Source organism: Orycteropus afer, unplaced genomic scaffold (genome assembly GCF_000298275.1).
Source record: "Orycteropus afer afer isolate SDZICR_OR568_19922 unplaced genomic scaffold, OryAfe1.0 scaffold00083, whole genome shotgun sequence".
NCBI classification, from domain to species: Eukaryota; Metazoa; Chordata; class Mammalia; order Tubulidentata; family Orycteropodidae; genus Orycteropus; species Orycteropus afer.
Window position 1 is genome coordinate 7,902,256 of NW_006921670.1, and position 14,142 is coordinate 7,916,397.

The 14,142-nt window shown below is 53.3% G+C and overlaps 1 protein-coding gene across 1 annotated transcript in view; it reads right to left on the reverse strand.

Annotated features, from left to right (window-relative positions):
* Nucleotides 1-7,393: 7,393 nt before the first annotated feature.
* LOC103197754 (NADH-cytochrome b5 reductase 3) overlaps nucleotides 7,394-14,142 on the reverse strand; it is a 22,517-nt gene continuing 15,768 nt past the window's right edge. Inside the window, exons 8-9 of the mRNA XM_042781053.1 lie at nucleotides 13,087-13,186; nucleotides 7,394-7,566 (exon numbers count right to left, since the gene is read on the reverse strand). Of these exons, the coding sequence (XP_042636987.1) occupies nucleotides 7,394-7,566; nucleotides 13,087-13,186 (273 nt within the window). The remainder of the gene's footprint in view (nucleotides 7,567-13,086; nucleotides 13,187-14,142) is intronic.

The window sequence follows — 14,142 nt, forward strand, 5'->3', positions numbered from 1 at the left end:
TCAATCTTCATCAGTAAGTGCCTCAAGTCATCCTCACTTTCAGCAAGCAAAGTTGTATCATCTGCATATCTCAGGTTGTTAATGATTCCTCTTCCAATTCTGATGCCACGTTTTTCTTCATACAGTCCAGCTTCTCAGATTATTTGCTCAGCATATAGATTGAATAAGTATGAGAAAAGGATACAACCCTGATGCACTCCCTTCTTGATTTTAAACCATGTAGTGTCCCCTCATTCTGTTCAAATGACAACCTCCTGGTCAATGCACAGGTTCCTCATGAGTACAATCAAGTGCTTGGGAATTCCCATTCTTCTCAATGATATCCATAATTTGTCATGATCCACACAATCAAATGCCTATGCATAGTCAATAAAACACAAGTAAACATCTTTCTAGTATTCTTTGCCTTGAGCTAAGATCCATCTGACAGCAGCTATGATATCTCTTGTTCCACGTCCTCTTCTGAATCCAGCTTGCATTTCTGGAAGTTCTCTGTCAATATACTGCTGCAACCGTTTTTGAATTATTTAAAGTAAGATCTTACTTGTATGCGACATTAATGATATTGTTCAGTAATTTCCACATTCTGTGGGATCACCTTTCTTTGGAATGGGTACAAATACAGATCTCTGCCTGTCAGTTGGCCAGGTAGCTGTCTTCCAAATCTCTTAGCATAACTGAGTGAGTGCCTCCAGTGGGGCATCCGTTTGTTGAAATATCTCAATGGGTATTCCATCAATTTCTGGAGCCTTGTTCTTTGCCAATTCCTTCACTACAGTTTCAACTTCCTCCTTCAATACCATTGGTTCTAGATCATATGCCACCTCCTGACATGGATGAAGATCAACCAGTTCTTTTTGGTACAGTGACTTCCATCTTCTTTTGATGTTTCTTGCATCATTCAATATTTTGCCCATAGAATCTTTCAATATTGCAACTCGAGGCTTAAATCTTTTCCTCAGTTCTTTCATCTTGAGAAATGCTGAGCGTGCTCTTCCCTTTTGGTTTTCTAACTCCAAGTTTTTGCACATTTCCTTATAGTAATTGGCTTTGTCTGCTCGTGCTGCTCTTTGAAATCTTCTGTTCACCTCTTTTATCTTGTCATTTCTTCCATTTGCTTTAGTTACTCTCTGCTCAAGGGCAAGTTTCGGACTCTCATCTGTCATCCATTTTGGTCCTCTTTTCTTCGTGGATGATCTTCTTGATGTCATCCCACAATTCTTCTGGTTTTCAGTCATTGGAGTTCAATGCATCAAATCTATTCTTCAGATGGTCTCTAAATTCAGTAGGGATATATTCAAGATCATATTTTGGCTCTCATGGACTTGTTTTAATTGTCTTTAACTTCAAGTTGAACTTGCACATGAGCACTTGATGGTCTGTTTCACAATCAGCTCCTGGCCTGGTTTTGGCTGAAGATACTGAGTTTCTTCATCGCCTCTTGCTACAGATGCAGTCAATCTGATTTTTTTGTGTTCCATCTGGTGAAGTCCATGTGTACAGCCACCATTTGTGTTGTTGAAAAAAGGTATTTGCAATGAATAAGTTGTTGGTCTTGCAAAATTCTACCATGCGATTTCCTATTGCAAACCAATGGTGGTAGTCTCTTGTCAGACTAGTAAGCCTGATTTGGAAACAAAGAAGAATCACTGGTAGTTGGGAAAGTTGGCCTTGGTGACAGAAATAATGCTGGAAATTGCATGGACATTTGTGGGGGGTGGGTTTAATTGTCCCATAGGTAAGAGTCACGGGCATGTGGCAGTAGGGCCTAGCCAGCCCCCACAATGATGTGGGACATTCCCAGAGGGCAGAGACCTGTTTGTGACGATCTAGGCTGGGCCTCACTCCATTCCTTACATTATCATAAACCAAAAAACAAACCAAACTCACTGCCATTAAGTAAATTCCAACTCACAGCAACCTCCATTGGGTTTCTGAGGCAGTCAATCTTTATGGCAGTAGGTTGCCTGGTCATCCTTCTGCGGAGTGGCTGGTGGGTTCGAACCACCAACTTCTTGGTTAGCAGTCAAATGCCTTAGGCACTGTGCCACCAGAGCTCCTTACATTATAATGCAGGACTTTTTTTTTTTTTTAATTACTATCATGATTTGTGCGGATCATGACAAATTACAGATAACATTGAAAAGAATGGGAATTCCCAAGCACTTGATTGTACTCATGAGGAATCTGTACCTTGACCAGGAGGCTGTCGTTCAAACAGAACAAGGGGACACTACATGGTTTAAAATCAGGAAGGGAGTGCTTCAGGGTTGTATCCTTTCCCCATACTTATTCAATCTATATGCTGAGCGAATAATCCGAGAAGCTGGACTATATGAAGAAAAACGTGGCGTCAGGATTGGAGAAGAGTCATTAACAACCTGAGATACGCAGACGATACAACTTTGCTTGCTGAAAGTGAGGATGATTTAAGGCACTTACTGATGAAGATTGAAGAACACAGTCTGCAGTATGGATTACGTCTCAATATAAAGAAAACAAAAATCCTCACAACTGGACCAATGAGCAGCATCACAATAAATGGAGAGAAGAATGAGGTTGTCAAAGAATTCACGTTGCTTGGTTCTACAATCGATGCCAACAGACGCAGCAGTCAGGACATTAGACGACGTGTAGCATTGGGAAAGTCAACTGCGAAGGAACTCTTTCAAGTGCCATTGTCTCACGGGTTCTACCAGTCTCTTGTCAGACCAGTAGCCTGATCATTTTTATGATTTTGCGTTTTTGTTTCGTATTTCTCTCCCACTCTATCCAGTACTTTCCACTGTGGTCCCTATCAGAGCTGTCAGCAGCGGTAGCCGGACACCGTCTAGTTCCTCTGGTGTCAGGGTCGTGGCAGCTGGGGCTCCTGTGGTCCATTCATCCTTTGGACTGCAACTTTGCAGTCCCACATCTTTGATTTTCCTGCATCTTTGATTTTCTTCACTCTTCTTTGCTCCGGACGTGGAGACCAGTAGTGGCACACACCCGCAGGGCTCTTTGCTGCTGTGAACTTACAATGAACGTCCAGGAAAGTGGCTGTGTTTTAACTGAGGGAACTGAGTCTAGCTTTGTTAGAAAATTGACCATCTCAGAAAACCATGTCCCCAGTCACAGGACCGGGAGTCGGTGGCATTTGGGGTTGCCACAGTCCCTGGCCCTGCATTTAGGCAAGTTGAGAAGTTAAGATTATGCTTATGTATGGGGCCTGGCTGTACACAGGAGGCACTCAGTCTGGAAGTGTGTGCCCCCTTTGTGGCCTCACCACCTCCACGGGGATCAGGGCCCAGCATTAACATGTTGAAATATATTATTATAAAGTCATTTCCTTTCCTGCTGTGTTCTATCACAGCTGGAACTTGACGTTGTAAATGCCAGGAGACTCCAAACCATCCGTCACTGGCCAGTGAAACACTGCATAGACAGGTGGTGGTGCCTGCGAACTCACCTGTCGGACGGTCCTGGGGCTGCTGTAATTGTTCTAAAAGGATGTCAGGTCTGAAGGGTGGAGAAGCACTGACCAAGTTCACCCTCTGGTTTTCAGGGATAGGGAAACCAAGGCCAGGAGAGTCAGGACCAGGTCCAATCCACCCGTCTTCCCAGAACACAGCCGCGTACGGCCCAGGCAGGTCTGAGTTTGGATCCCACCCCTCAGGCCCCCATGTTCCCCTCCTCAGATGGAGACAGGAGTGAGGACAAGATGTAGTGTGTGCCAAGTGCTCAGCATGGGCCCAGCACAGTAGGTGTGAGGAAGGGCCAGTGGGGTTCCCAGCCTTGCCCCCTATGTAGTGGGGGCCAAGATGAGTGCCAGGGACAGAAAGGAAGGTGAAAGGAAACAGGGATGCCCCCCAGTGAGGTGTGGCCTCAGGCTCTCCTGTGAATGCCCTGCATCTTTTCCAGCCACCCTGGCCTGCCCCTTGGGCCGGCGACAATCCCTGCCGGGGCCCTTCCCCGTACTGGAGTGCCAGTCTCCCTCGCCAGCCTCACCTCCAGTCTTCCCCAACCACCAGCCTTCTTTGCTCTCTGCAACTGTTTGTCCTACCAGCTTGTTCCGACCTCAGGGCCTTTGTACTTGCTGTTCCTACCGGTTTGACCACCTTACCCCAGTGGGCCAGCTCCTTCCCATCACGTCCCAGCACAAATGTCACCTCCACAGGGTGAGGGCTTTCCTGCAGCTCGGTGTAGAGAGCAGCCCTCACCCCTACACCGTCTCCTCGCCCTCTGTGGCTTCATCACATTACTGGGCTAGTGTCCTTCCCACTAGAACCCCCGTACCATGGAGCAGGGAGGCCACATCTGGGGCATCCACGCCAAGTCCCCTGCTCCTGGAACAGCATACAGGAATGAATGAGGGAAGCCTGGAGCCTTCCAAAGGGCAGAATGACACCTGTGCAGCTCCGGGCCATCCAAGACTGGAAACCCTTCACTGCCCTGAGCCCCCGACTTTGCAATGGAAAATGGGGTGATGACCCATTGTCCTTCCTCTCGCAGGATTGCTGCACTGCTGTCAATTGCTTAACACGGCCCTTCCAGCTGGTCTCTGTTAACGCCCACCAATGACTGGGTGGGACCATGCAAATGGTAGGCTTGTGGTCCACCAAGGGGAATGGATAGCTTGCATGGCACACTTGTGGGGTGGGACCATGCTAATAAGGTGTATGGAACCCTAACGTGAGGAGTGGTCAGTATTGTCATCTCACTATGCTTAAAATGAGCCCTCCCAGGGGCAGAAAAGGGGGTCTCACTACCATCAAGAAAGAAGAGCCAGGAGTGAAGTATGTCCTTGGACCCCAGATCCCTGGGCTGAACCTCCCAGACCCAGGAGACAGAAAACTGTGGCACTTTGCTGAGGCAGCGGATAGCACAGTGGACTTCTGGAACTAGGCGGTGAGAGCACGGTGGCTTCAGCCCAGGCTCATGGGCGGAGCGTGAGCTTTTTAACACTTGCCCGAGTGGAGCAGAGGCCAGGCCAGGCCATGGGGCCGAGGGCCACCCAGAGGCGTGCCCAGGGAGCATGGCCTGGGAGGCTGTCCAGACTGAAGAACTGTATCCTGAGTGTTCCCAATGTGCAATCAGAGCCTGTTACTTCCCCAATAAGCCCCATAATCATGAGTATGATCTGTGAGTTGTGTGTGGTGGTTACAATGAATTATCAAACCCGTCAGAGCAGCTGAGTGCCGTGGTGGGGACGGCTGGTGTCGGAGTTGGTGAGAGGGTTGGAGGATGGAGGCTGCGCCCCGGGCTGCCGCTGGTCCCCACCCCCTGCCCCGTGAAGCCAGCTGCCACGGTCACACCTTTGGTGGACCTGCTCCGAGAAAAAACACTGGGGGCAACAGAGCTGTCCAGAGATAGGTCTGGGGTCTCCTACTAAGGCGGCTGGGATGATGTGAAGGAGGCGGGACGGGGGGGTGGGGATCGAAAGCTGAGCCTGCAGGCCCGTGGCCTGGCCCCAGCCGTTGGTTCCAGGACCCCATCCCGGCCCACCAGTCTCCGCCCCAGCACCCCATCCTATTACAAGCAGAGGGTGGAGGTGGAGGGGCTGGCTGCACTGTATAAAATCCGCAGCTGGAAACAGCCTCAATGCCCCACCAGAGGGGACACACTAACTCATCAGCTGAGAGCCACCTTGGTGCCTGGTCAGTGACGCCATGCTGGTGACTAGCTGTCCCGAAGAAGCGTGAGTGGCATTTTTTTTTTTTTTTTAAATGCCTGTACTTTTCCATAGGAGCTCTGGTGGTGTAGCGCCTAAGGCATCTGACCGCTAACCAGAAGGCTGGCGGTTCAAACCCATCAGCTACTCCTCAGAAGGAAGACTGGGCAATCTACTTCTGTAAAGATTTACCTCCTCAGAAACCCAAGGAGGGGTCGTTATGAGTCAGAAAAAACAACTGCAGTGAGTTTGGTTTTTTTTTTTGGTATACTTTTCCATAACACAAAACAAAAACAAAGCCTTAATGCCTAAGGCATTTGACTGCTAACCAGAAGGTTGGCAATTAAAACCCACCGGCTGCTCTGTAGAAGGAAGATGGGGCAATCTATTTCCATAAAGATTTACTGCCTTGGAAACCCAACGGGGATCACTGTGAGTCGGAATCGACTCAATGGCAGTGAGTTTGGCTTTTGTTTTCTGGTGTACTTTTCCATAAGGAGCTCTGGTGGCACAGTGCCAAAGGCATCTGACTGCTAACCAGAAGGTTGGCAGTTCAAACCCACCAGCCACTCCTCAGGAGGAAGACTGGGCAACCTACTTCTATAGAGACACTGCCTCGGAAACCCAAGGAAGGGTCACTATGAGTCGGAATCGAATTGATGGCAGTGGGTTTGGTTTTTGGTTTATACTTTTCCACACTTTGCAGATTTTCCACCACAAACACAAACAGGGCGTCAGAAGCAGCTGCCGGGCGCGGCCCGCTGGCAAGCCTCAACGCAGACCGCACACAGCATCGGGGTTGCCATCAGCAAAGTTTTACTTCAATTGTTTTCTGCTCGTAAATAACTGACAAAGCTGGTTTGCGGGAAGCGAGCACAGCTGTTGTCTGAAGGCAACTTCGCGGCCACCGAGTGTCTGCAAGTCACCCGGACAGAGGCACTGCTCAAGGTCTCCCCGACATCAGAGGAGGGCTGGCGGGGAGAGGCGGGCTTAGGACAGAGTCATAAATAAACGTCCTAGCTGTGCCATCGGGCTGATGACCCCGCCCAGGAACCCAGGTGCCCAAAGCAATCATGCCAAAAGCTCTGATCCTGCCGGCCTGGGGGGCCCTCGGCCAGCACCCTCTTCCCACACCAGCTCCCAGAGAGCCTCACTTCCGCTGGTCGGGGCCTGCGTAGGCCCCAGGTAGGAGTGGGAGGCTGTCCCTTGGCCCCAGCAGCTGCCCCCCACCCCAGAGGACTGTTTGGTGTGGCGTGTCTCCTGCAGCGCCAGGTCCCAGCCTCCTGGTGGTCTGGCACAGGCCCAGCCCCTCTGGGCCTTCGGGCTGGCAGTTCTTGGCCACCAGGAGGTGGCTAAGGTGGCCTCTGCCACCTAAGCTGCCAGTCTGTTCACCTTCCTTTCAAGAATCGGGTCCCTGCTGGGTACAGGGGAGCGTGGTGCTAGCAGCCTTGTCCTGTAGTGTGTGCGCGTTAGTGTGTGTGTGTGTGTGCACGCGCGTGTGGTCTCTCTCTGTGTGCAATGGCTGGAAAGGCACCCACCCAAACCAGGGCCCTGCTCCAATGGGGTGCCGCAGGGGCCAGCCCAGCAGGTGGCCACCCAGGGCCCAGGCAGGCCAGGCTGAACCCAGGCCCGGGTGCAGACGTGGGCAGATCTGAGGGAGTAGGGCTGGGAGAATTACGGCATGGTGGGGTGAGGGGGGACGGGCGCGTGGTGAGTGCATGGGCGGGCGGCAGGCACCCCCCATCAGAAGGCAAAGCAGCGTTCCTTGGGGTGGCCCACGCGGCCCAGGTTGGGCAGGCAGGCATACTGGATCATGGGGGGCGGCCCGCACATCAGCACCAGCGGCTCCTCCTCCGGGGGCGGAAGGTGGTCTCGGATCATCTCCTCATTCACGAAGCCCTGGCTGTAGTCCCAGCCTGCAGGCGAGAGGCCAGGTGAGCCCGAGCAGCCAGGTGACCAACCCACACCATCCACCTGTCCATTGCCACTGCCCCAGCCCGGCTCACCCACACGCCCGGGGTTTCAGGCCTCACAGCAAGTCCTGTTTGGTCCCCCTCACCGACTTCACAGTTTGCAAAGCCTTTTGCTTCTATGTGACCTCTTGGGTGGCCCTCAGAACCAGCCGTGGGCAGATGAGGCCAATGATTCCATTTTATAGATAAGGAAATGGAGGTCCGGAGCGGACCAGAGTCATCAAGGGTCCCATGATGGGACAAGGACAGAGCTGGGACGTGAACTCAGGTCCCGGGATTCCCCGCCAGTGCCCAACCTGGGCATTCAGCTTCCTTAGGCCTTACAAGACACCAAACCAAAAGACTCAGGTCATGGAGGGAAGTTATCATCTTGGCCCTGAGAGGATTCAAATGTTTTCTGAGAAGAACACTTGTCAGGGGACTGTCCTTTGTGGGCTCTTCAGTGTTCAGGTGGGGGAAGCAATACTTGGGGACTGAGGGACACATGCCAGGCCACCTGCACTGAGCGCCTCAGTCCCAGACGAACGGCAGACCAGACAGACATGGAAACGCCCACGACCCGCTGCACACGTGACTCCCCCCCCCCCCCAGAGGAATGCTGCCTCCTCCAGACCCTACCAGCCCCCGAGCACTGCCCATGCACAGGATGACCGACCCCGCTGGCTGCCCTCACACTCGGCCCTGGAGGTACAATGGGGTGGGGGGATTAGAGAGGCAGAAGGCAGGGGTCCAGGGGCAGGAGCAGAGCCTCATGGGAGTGTGGGGAGGAGCTGGAGGCAGGAGCAGCAAAGATGAAAGGACTGAGATGGAGGGATGCCGGGTCACCAATGCCTGCCTACGGGTTCCTGTCAGAGACACCTAGGGTTCTCCGGGTTCCTATCCCCATCGGGTCCCCCCAGCCCTGAACACCCAAGAGGGTCTGTTCCTTGCAACCGTAAGAGCCGCTGACACCAAGAGAAGTCCATGGTGAGGAGAGAGCTGACTAACACCAAGGGTCCTTGCCTAGATGGACGACACTCACAGCATCACACTGTGCCCACCCCGTGGGGGCCTCAGGGGAGGGGCGGCCAAGATGGTCCCAGGTGACCAAGACCAGGAAGAACCTACTGTACTGAACAAGTACACCATGAGCCATCTCCCTTTCCACCGTGGCTGCTGGGAAGCTCTGAGGATTATGCATGGCCCATCCCAGGCAGGTGTGCAGCACACTCCACGTGTCTGTGCAGAAACCACCCCGGATCCATTCCATGGACCTGCCCTTGTTTCCGTTACTCCCACTCTCCAGTTATTCCACTCTGACTCACTGACAGAGTCTCCAGAAGCTGCCTCCAATCCCTTCTGGAGCAGGACAGGGCATGGACGTTTTGCACTTGGTAACAGAACGGACCGTACTTTGCAAAAAGTTCTATGAGATTAGATCACATTTGCTGGTGAGTGAAAAGGGCAGGCGTGCAAGACACAGCTCAAGGTTCGGCGGAACGTCATTAGACACCAGAGATTTCCTCATCCAAAGCGGCTGTGCTGGGAGACATCGGTTGCCTGCCTTTGCCCAGGGTTCCAGCCATCCACCCTGTACCTCCACTGGCCTGTTAGCAATTCCTTCGCTTAGGTCTAGAATTTCCACTCGTACCTAATGCTGTGCTCAAAGAAGAAGCAGTCAACACATCAGACAACATACTATGCTCAAATCTGCTGCAAAAACCTCTTTCAGGTGTTAAAGGGCAAAGATGTCTCTTTGAAGACTAGGGTGCACCTGACCCAAGTCATGGTGTCTTCAATCACTTTATATGCGTGTGAGAGCTGGACAACGAATAAGGAAAACTGAGGAAGAGTCCGTGCTTTTGAGTGGTGGTGCTGGCGAAGAATGTGGAGAGTACCATGGACTGCTAAAAGAGCTAACAGATCTGTCCTGGAGGAAGTGCAGCCGGAATGCTCCCTGGAAGTGAGAATGGCCAGACTTCGTCTCACCTACTTTGGTCATGTTGTCAGAAGGGACCATTCCCTGGAGGATATCATGCTGGGTAAGGTGGAGGGTTGATAAAAGAGGGGAAGGCCCTCAACGAGATGGACTGACGCGGTGGCTGCGACAACAGGCTCAAGCCCAGCAAGGACCGTGAGGACGGACCAGGACTGGCAGGGTTTTGTCCTGTGCACAGCGCTGCTGTGAGTCGGGCCCGACTCGATGGTCCCTAACACCCTCGACCACCTAATGCCAGAGCAACGCCTGCCTCGATGCTTCTTGACTGTGGGTCAGGATGTAACAGTGTGAGGGTGAAAGGCCGGGGGACGAGTCGACCCTACCGCTCACCGGCCTGGAGAGGTCAGGAAAGCAGCCCGCAGAGGGTGACCTTTGGTCTCGGCCTCACTGCACACCACCACCAGGGGTCACTGTCGGCACCCCTCCCGCTTGGCCAGGACCTTCCATTGGCAGCCCACAGGCCCCCAAAGGACGTTCCCATCAGGGTTCAGTGTCACACTAACCACACCATAAAGAGGGCACCGGGAGCAGAGCTAAGCCATGCCGCACTGCGCCTTTTCGATCCAGCCACAGTCATGTGCTCAAAGCTTCTTTACCAAACAGCAACTCTGACTGAGAGCCAGTGCCCCCAACCCACTGCCAGCCCCAGCCGCATAGCCCTGTCCCCGCCTCCCACTGCCGGCCCCAGCCGCATAGCCCTGTCCCCGCCTCCCACTGCCGGCCCCAGCCGCATACCCCTGTACCCACCTGCCTCTCCTGGCCCCAGCTGCGTACCCCTATACCCGCCTCCCACTGCCGGACCCAGCTGTGTACCCCTGTACCCACCTCCCTCTCCTGGCCCCAGCCGCGTACCCCTGTACCCACCTCCCTCTCCTGGCCCCAGCTGCGTACCCCTATACCCGCCTCCCACTGCTGGCCCCAGCTGCGTACCCCTGTCCCCGCCTCCCTCTCCTGGCCCCAGCTGCGTACCCCTGTCCCCGCCTCCAGCATCTGCTCCAGGTTCTTTAATGCACAAACTAACCCGCTAACTGCCTGCTACTTGCCTGGACTAGAAGCCAAGCTGGCTTCGTGGACACACAGGACAGAGGCTCAGAGCAGGGCTGTGAGCTCAGATGGCTGGCCCATGTGGCCAGAGGCGGGGCAGATATCCACGGATGCCCAGACCCCAACACAGGTACGACCCTGATGACCCAGCTCCCGAGATGGGAGTTGGCCCCTGGAGCCCGCAAATTCCTTCCGGGGGTAGCAGAGCATGGTACGAACAGAGCCCCCATGTCAGCAATGAGGTGCCCCCCACTGTGGGCTGGGGACCTACGGCTGGTTGAAGGCAGGTGTAACCGGGTGACTAGCAGCCTGCAGGCTGGTGCTTATGGGCCCACATTAAAAAAAAATAAATAAATAAAACACCTCACTGCTGTCGAGACGGATCTGACTCACAGCGACCCCTCCTTGGGTTTCCAAGGTGGTGTCACTATGGAAGTAGATGCCCAACCTTCCTTCCGAGTGTGGGCCCACGTGGTGCTTCAGAATTTCTAGCTTCCATCATTGAAAAGTTTCCCAGGAAAACTCAGGATCCCAGCTTTTCTTGAAAAGCGGACAGGCCGGGCTACGTGAGGCCATGTTCCCACATAACAGGCCAGCTGCAGGCAGCCACTCCCCAGTTTGCCACAGTCCCCACTACTCCTCACAGGTGTCTCCTGACCCAAACCCAATGGCCCTGCATCACCCAGCAGGAAACTGGAAGTGCGGCTTTTCTTACAGAAAGAAACTAAGACGTTCATTGTGCCCTGTCCCTACCAAAGTGAGGAGAAAGAAAGATGGGGTCACTCCAAGGGGGCACCCTAATTTAAGTTCCCTGCCTCCTGAGTGGCCTTGGCTCCTCCTCAAACTCACCATGTGACCTCAGCAAAGAGCCCCACCCCCTGGATAGGCAGATGAGGGTGCTGGTCATGCCTGGCCGGCCCACCATCCAGGCTGATGATGGGAGAGAAACGGATTATGGTACCCTACAGTGTACAAAAGGGGCCCTGGTGGTGTGGTGGTTAAGACATTTGTCTCTTAACCAAAAGGTTGGTGGTTCGAACCCACCAGCTGCTCTGTGGAAGAACCATGAGGCAGTCTGTTTTTGTAAAGACTTATAGCCTTGGAAACCTGATGAGGGTCACTATGAGTCGGAATTGACTCGATGGCTGAGTTGGGTTTTTGACTGAAATGGTGCAAAAAACATTCTGCTGGCGCACTGGTTAAGGGCTCGGCCGCTAACAGAAAGGTTATCATTCAAACTCACAGCTGCTCCTTGGGAGAAAAGACCTGGTGATTTGATTGCGTGAAGCTGACAGCTTCGGAAACCCCATGGGGCAGCTCTACCCTGTCCCATAGGGCCACTAGGAATTGGAATCAACTGACAGCACGCAACCACGAAGTGGGAACAATTGCCCCCATCAGCAGTGCCGCCAGAGACCCTGCCCTGAGGTGGGCCTCAGCCCGAGGAGGAGCACGGGGCTGTCTCCACCCAGCGGCGGGCAGTGTGTGGGCTGGGGAAGGCCTTGGGCTCTGCGGGCGGAAGACATGAGTGTGAGACCTGGTGGTGGTGTTTTCACAGCCCTCTCTGAGCCCTCCTGACGGTGTGGAGCAGTACATGGGCCAGTGGACTCAGGGCCTGTTATGGAGTGAATTGTGTCCCTGAAAGACCTGTGTTGTAAATCCTAACCTAACCTCTACACCTGTGGCATGGAGCCTGGTGGCGCTGTGGTTAAAGCATTTGGCTGCTAGACAAAAGGTCAATGGATCCAAGTCATCAGCCACGCCGCAGGAGAAAGACAGGGCAGTCTGCCTCCATAAAGATTTACAGACTTGGAAACCCTGTGGGCCAGTTCGACTCTGAACTGATTTGACAGCAGTAGGTTTGGTTTTGGTTTATACCAGCAGTTATAATCTCTTACGTTAATGAGGCAGGATTAGAGGAGAGTGTGTCTTAAGTCAATATCTTATGAGATATAAAAGACATGAAACTAAGCAGTGAGAAGCAGAGATGGGGGAGGAGAGGCCAGGTCACATGAAGACTACTCAGGAACAGAAGCTCAAAGATACAAGGACCTGCCCTGAGAGCTGGCTCCCTAAATTTGGGCTTCTAGCCTCCTCCCCCTGGAAGGAAGGTTGGGCAATCTACTTCCGTAGTGATACCGCCTCGGAAACCCAAGGAGGGGTCGCTATGAGTCGGGTCTGACTTGACAGCACTTAACAACAACAACAGCAACAACAGCCTCCTCAACCAGAAGAAAATAAATTTCTGTTCATTAGAGCCACTCCCATCTGGTATTTGTTGCATCACCTGCATATGACCAAGACAGGGCCCTTCTCACGGTGTCCCGAGTGAGACCATGGAAGCAAAAGGCTCAACACCAGGATGGACTCAATACAGGTGAGCTGGGGCCAGTGCCTCCCACCTGACCTCACCCCTCCCCACCGGGGTTCCCCTCACTCACCTTCTGGGGCCCGGTCCAACGTGTACCAGAGCTTGAAACGAGCGGAATGTTCGTTCCTCAGTTCCTCCAGCTCAGGCCGTAGCAGGATGTCCTTCTCAGTCTATGGAGAGACAGGCCGGGAAGTCAGGGGCACAGGAGGCAGGGCCCGCCCTGGAGATGCTCAACAGAGATGCGCTCAACAGAGATGCACCCAGCAGGGGCCATATACCCAGTAGAGCCGCCAGGAAAAGAGTCTGGCAAAGTGCCCTGGTCCTGAAAATGCACGTCAACCACAGGGGTGGACGAAGCTCCAGCAGAGGACGTGCCCCACAGCATTATTTATAGTGGCCTGAGAAGGGGAATGCAGCCCCTTCGTGTCTCACATGGGGGCTGAGGTCTGGTATGTCCAATGGAGGTGCAGCCAGTACAGTGGGGTTTGCAGACACTCCTTGGTGTTACGGGGAAATGTGCATGGTACGGTGCAGACTGGAAAAAGCCAAGAGGAAACGAACAGGAGCACCTGCACCTGAACACCACAGAACGTAAGAAACCAGGCAGGATGCACGGCAAACCGCGAACCGTGGCTGTTCCCGTTGCTGGGCACTCAAGGCCACTCTCACCCCGGCGACCCCACGTGTGCAGAGCAGAACTGCCCACGGGGTTTTCAAGGCCGTGACTTTTCAAAAAAAAATTTATTATGATTTCAGTGCAAGTTTACAGAGCAAATTCACTTTCCATACAACAGCTCACATATACTTTGTCTCATGACACTGATTGTAATTTCTCACAATGCAACAGCTCCCCTCCCACTTCCTCCCCATAGTCACCTTTTCCCTGTGTCCATCCCTCCATGCACTCCTGCCCCCTGAGCTGTCTCCCTGTTCGCACACAGCCCTTCTTTCTCCCATGATTGTTCTCTCCAAGGAGTGTATCTACCTCAGGTACATGTTCAACTCCTATGCCTGTCTTTGTTTGGTTAGAAGCCACAGGAGTGGGTTCAATTCCACACTGAAGGGCAGCTAGGGGCCTTAGTCTCAGTGTTTCCACCAGGCTCCATCAGACCAGCACACCTGGTCC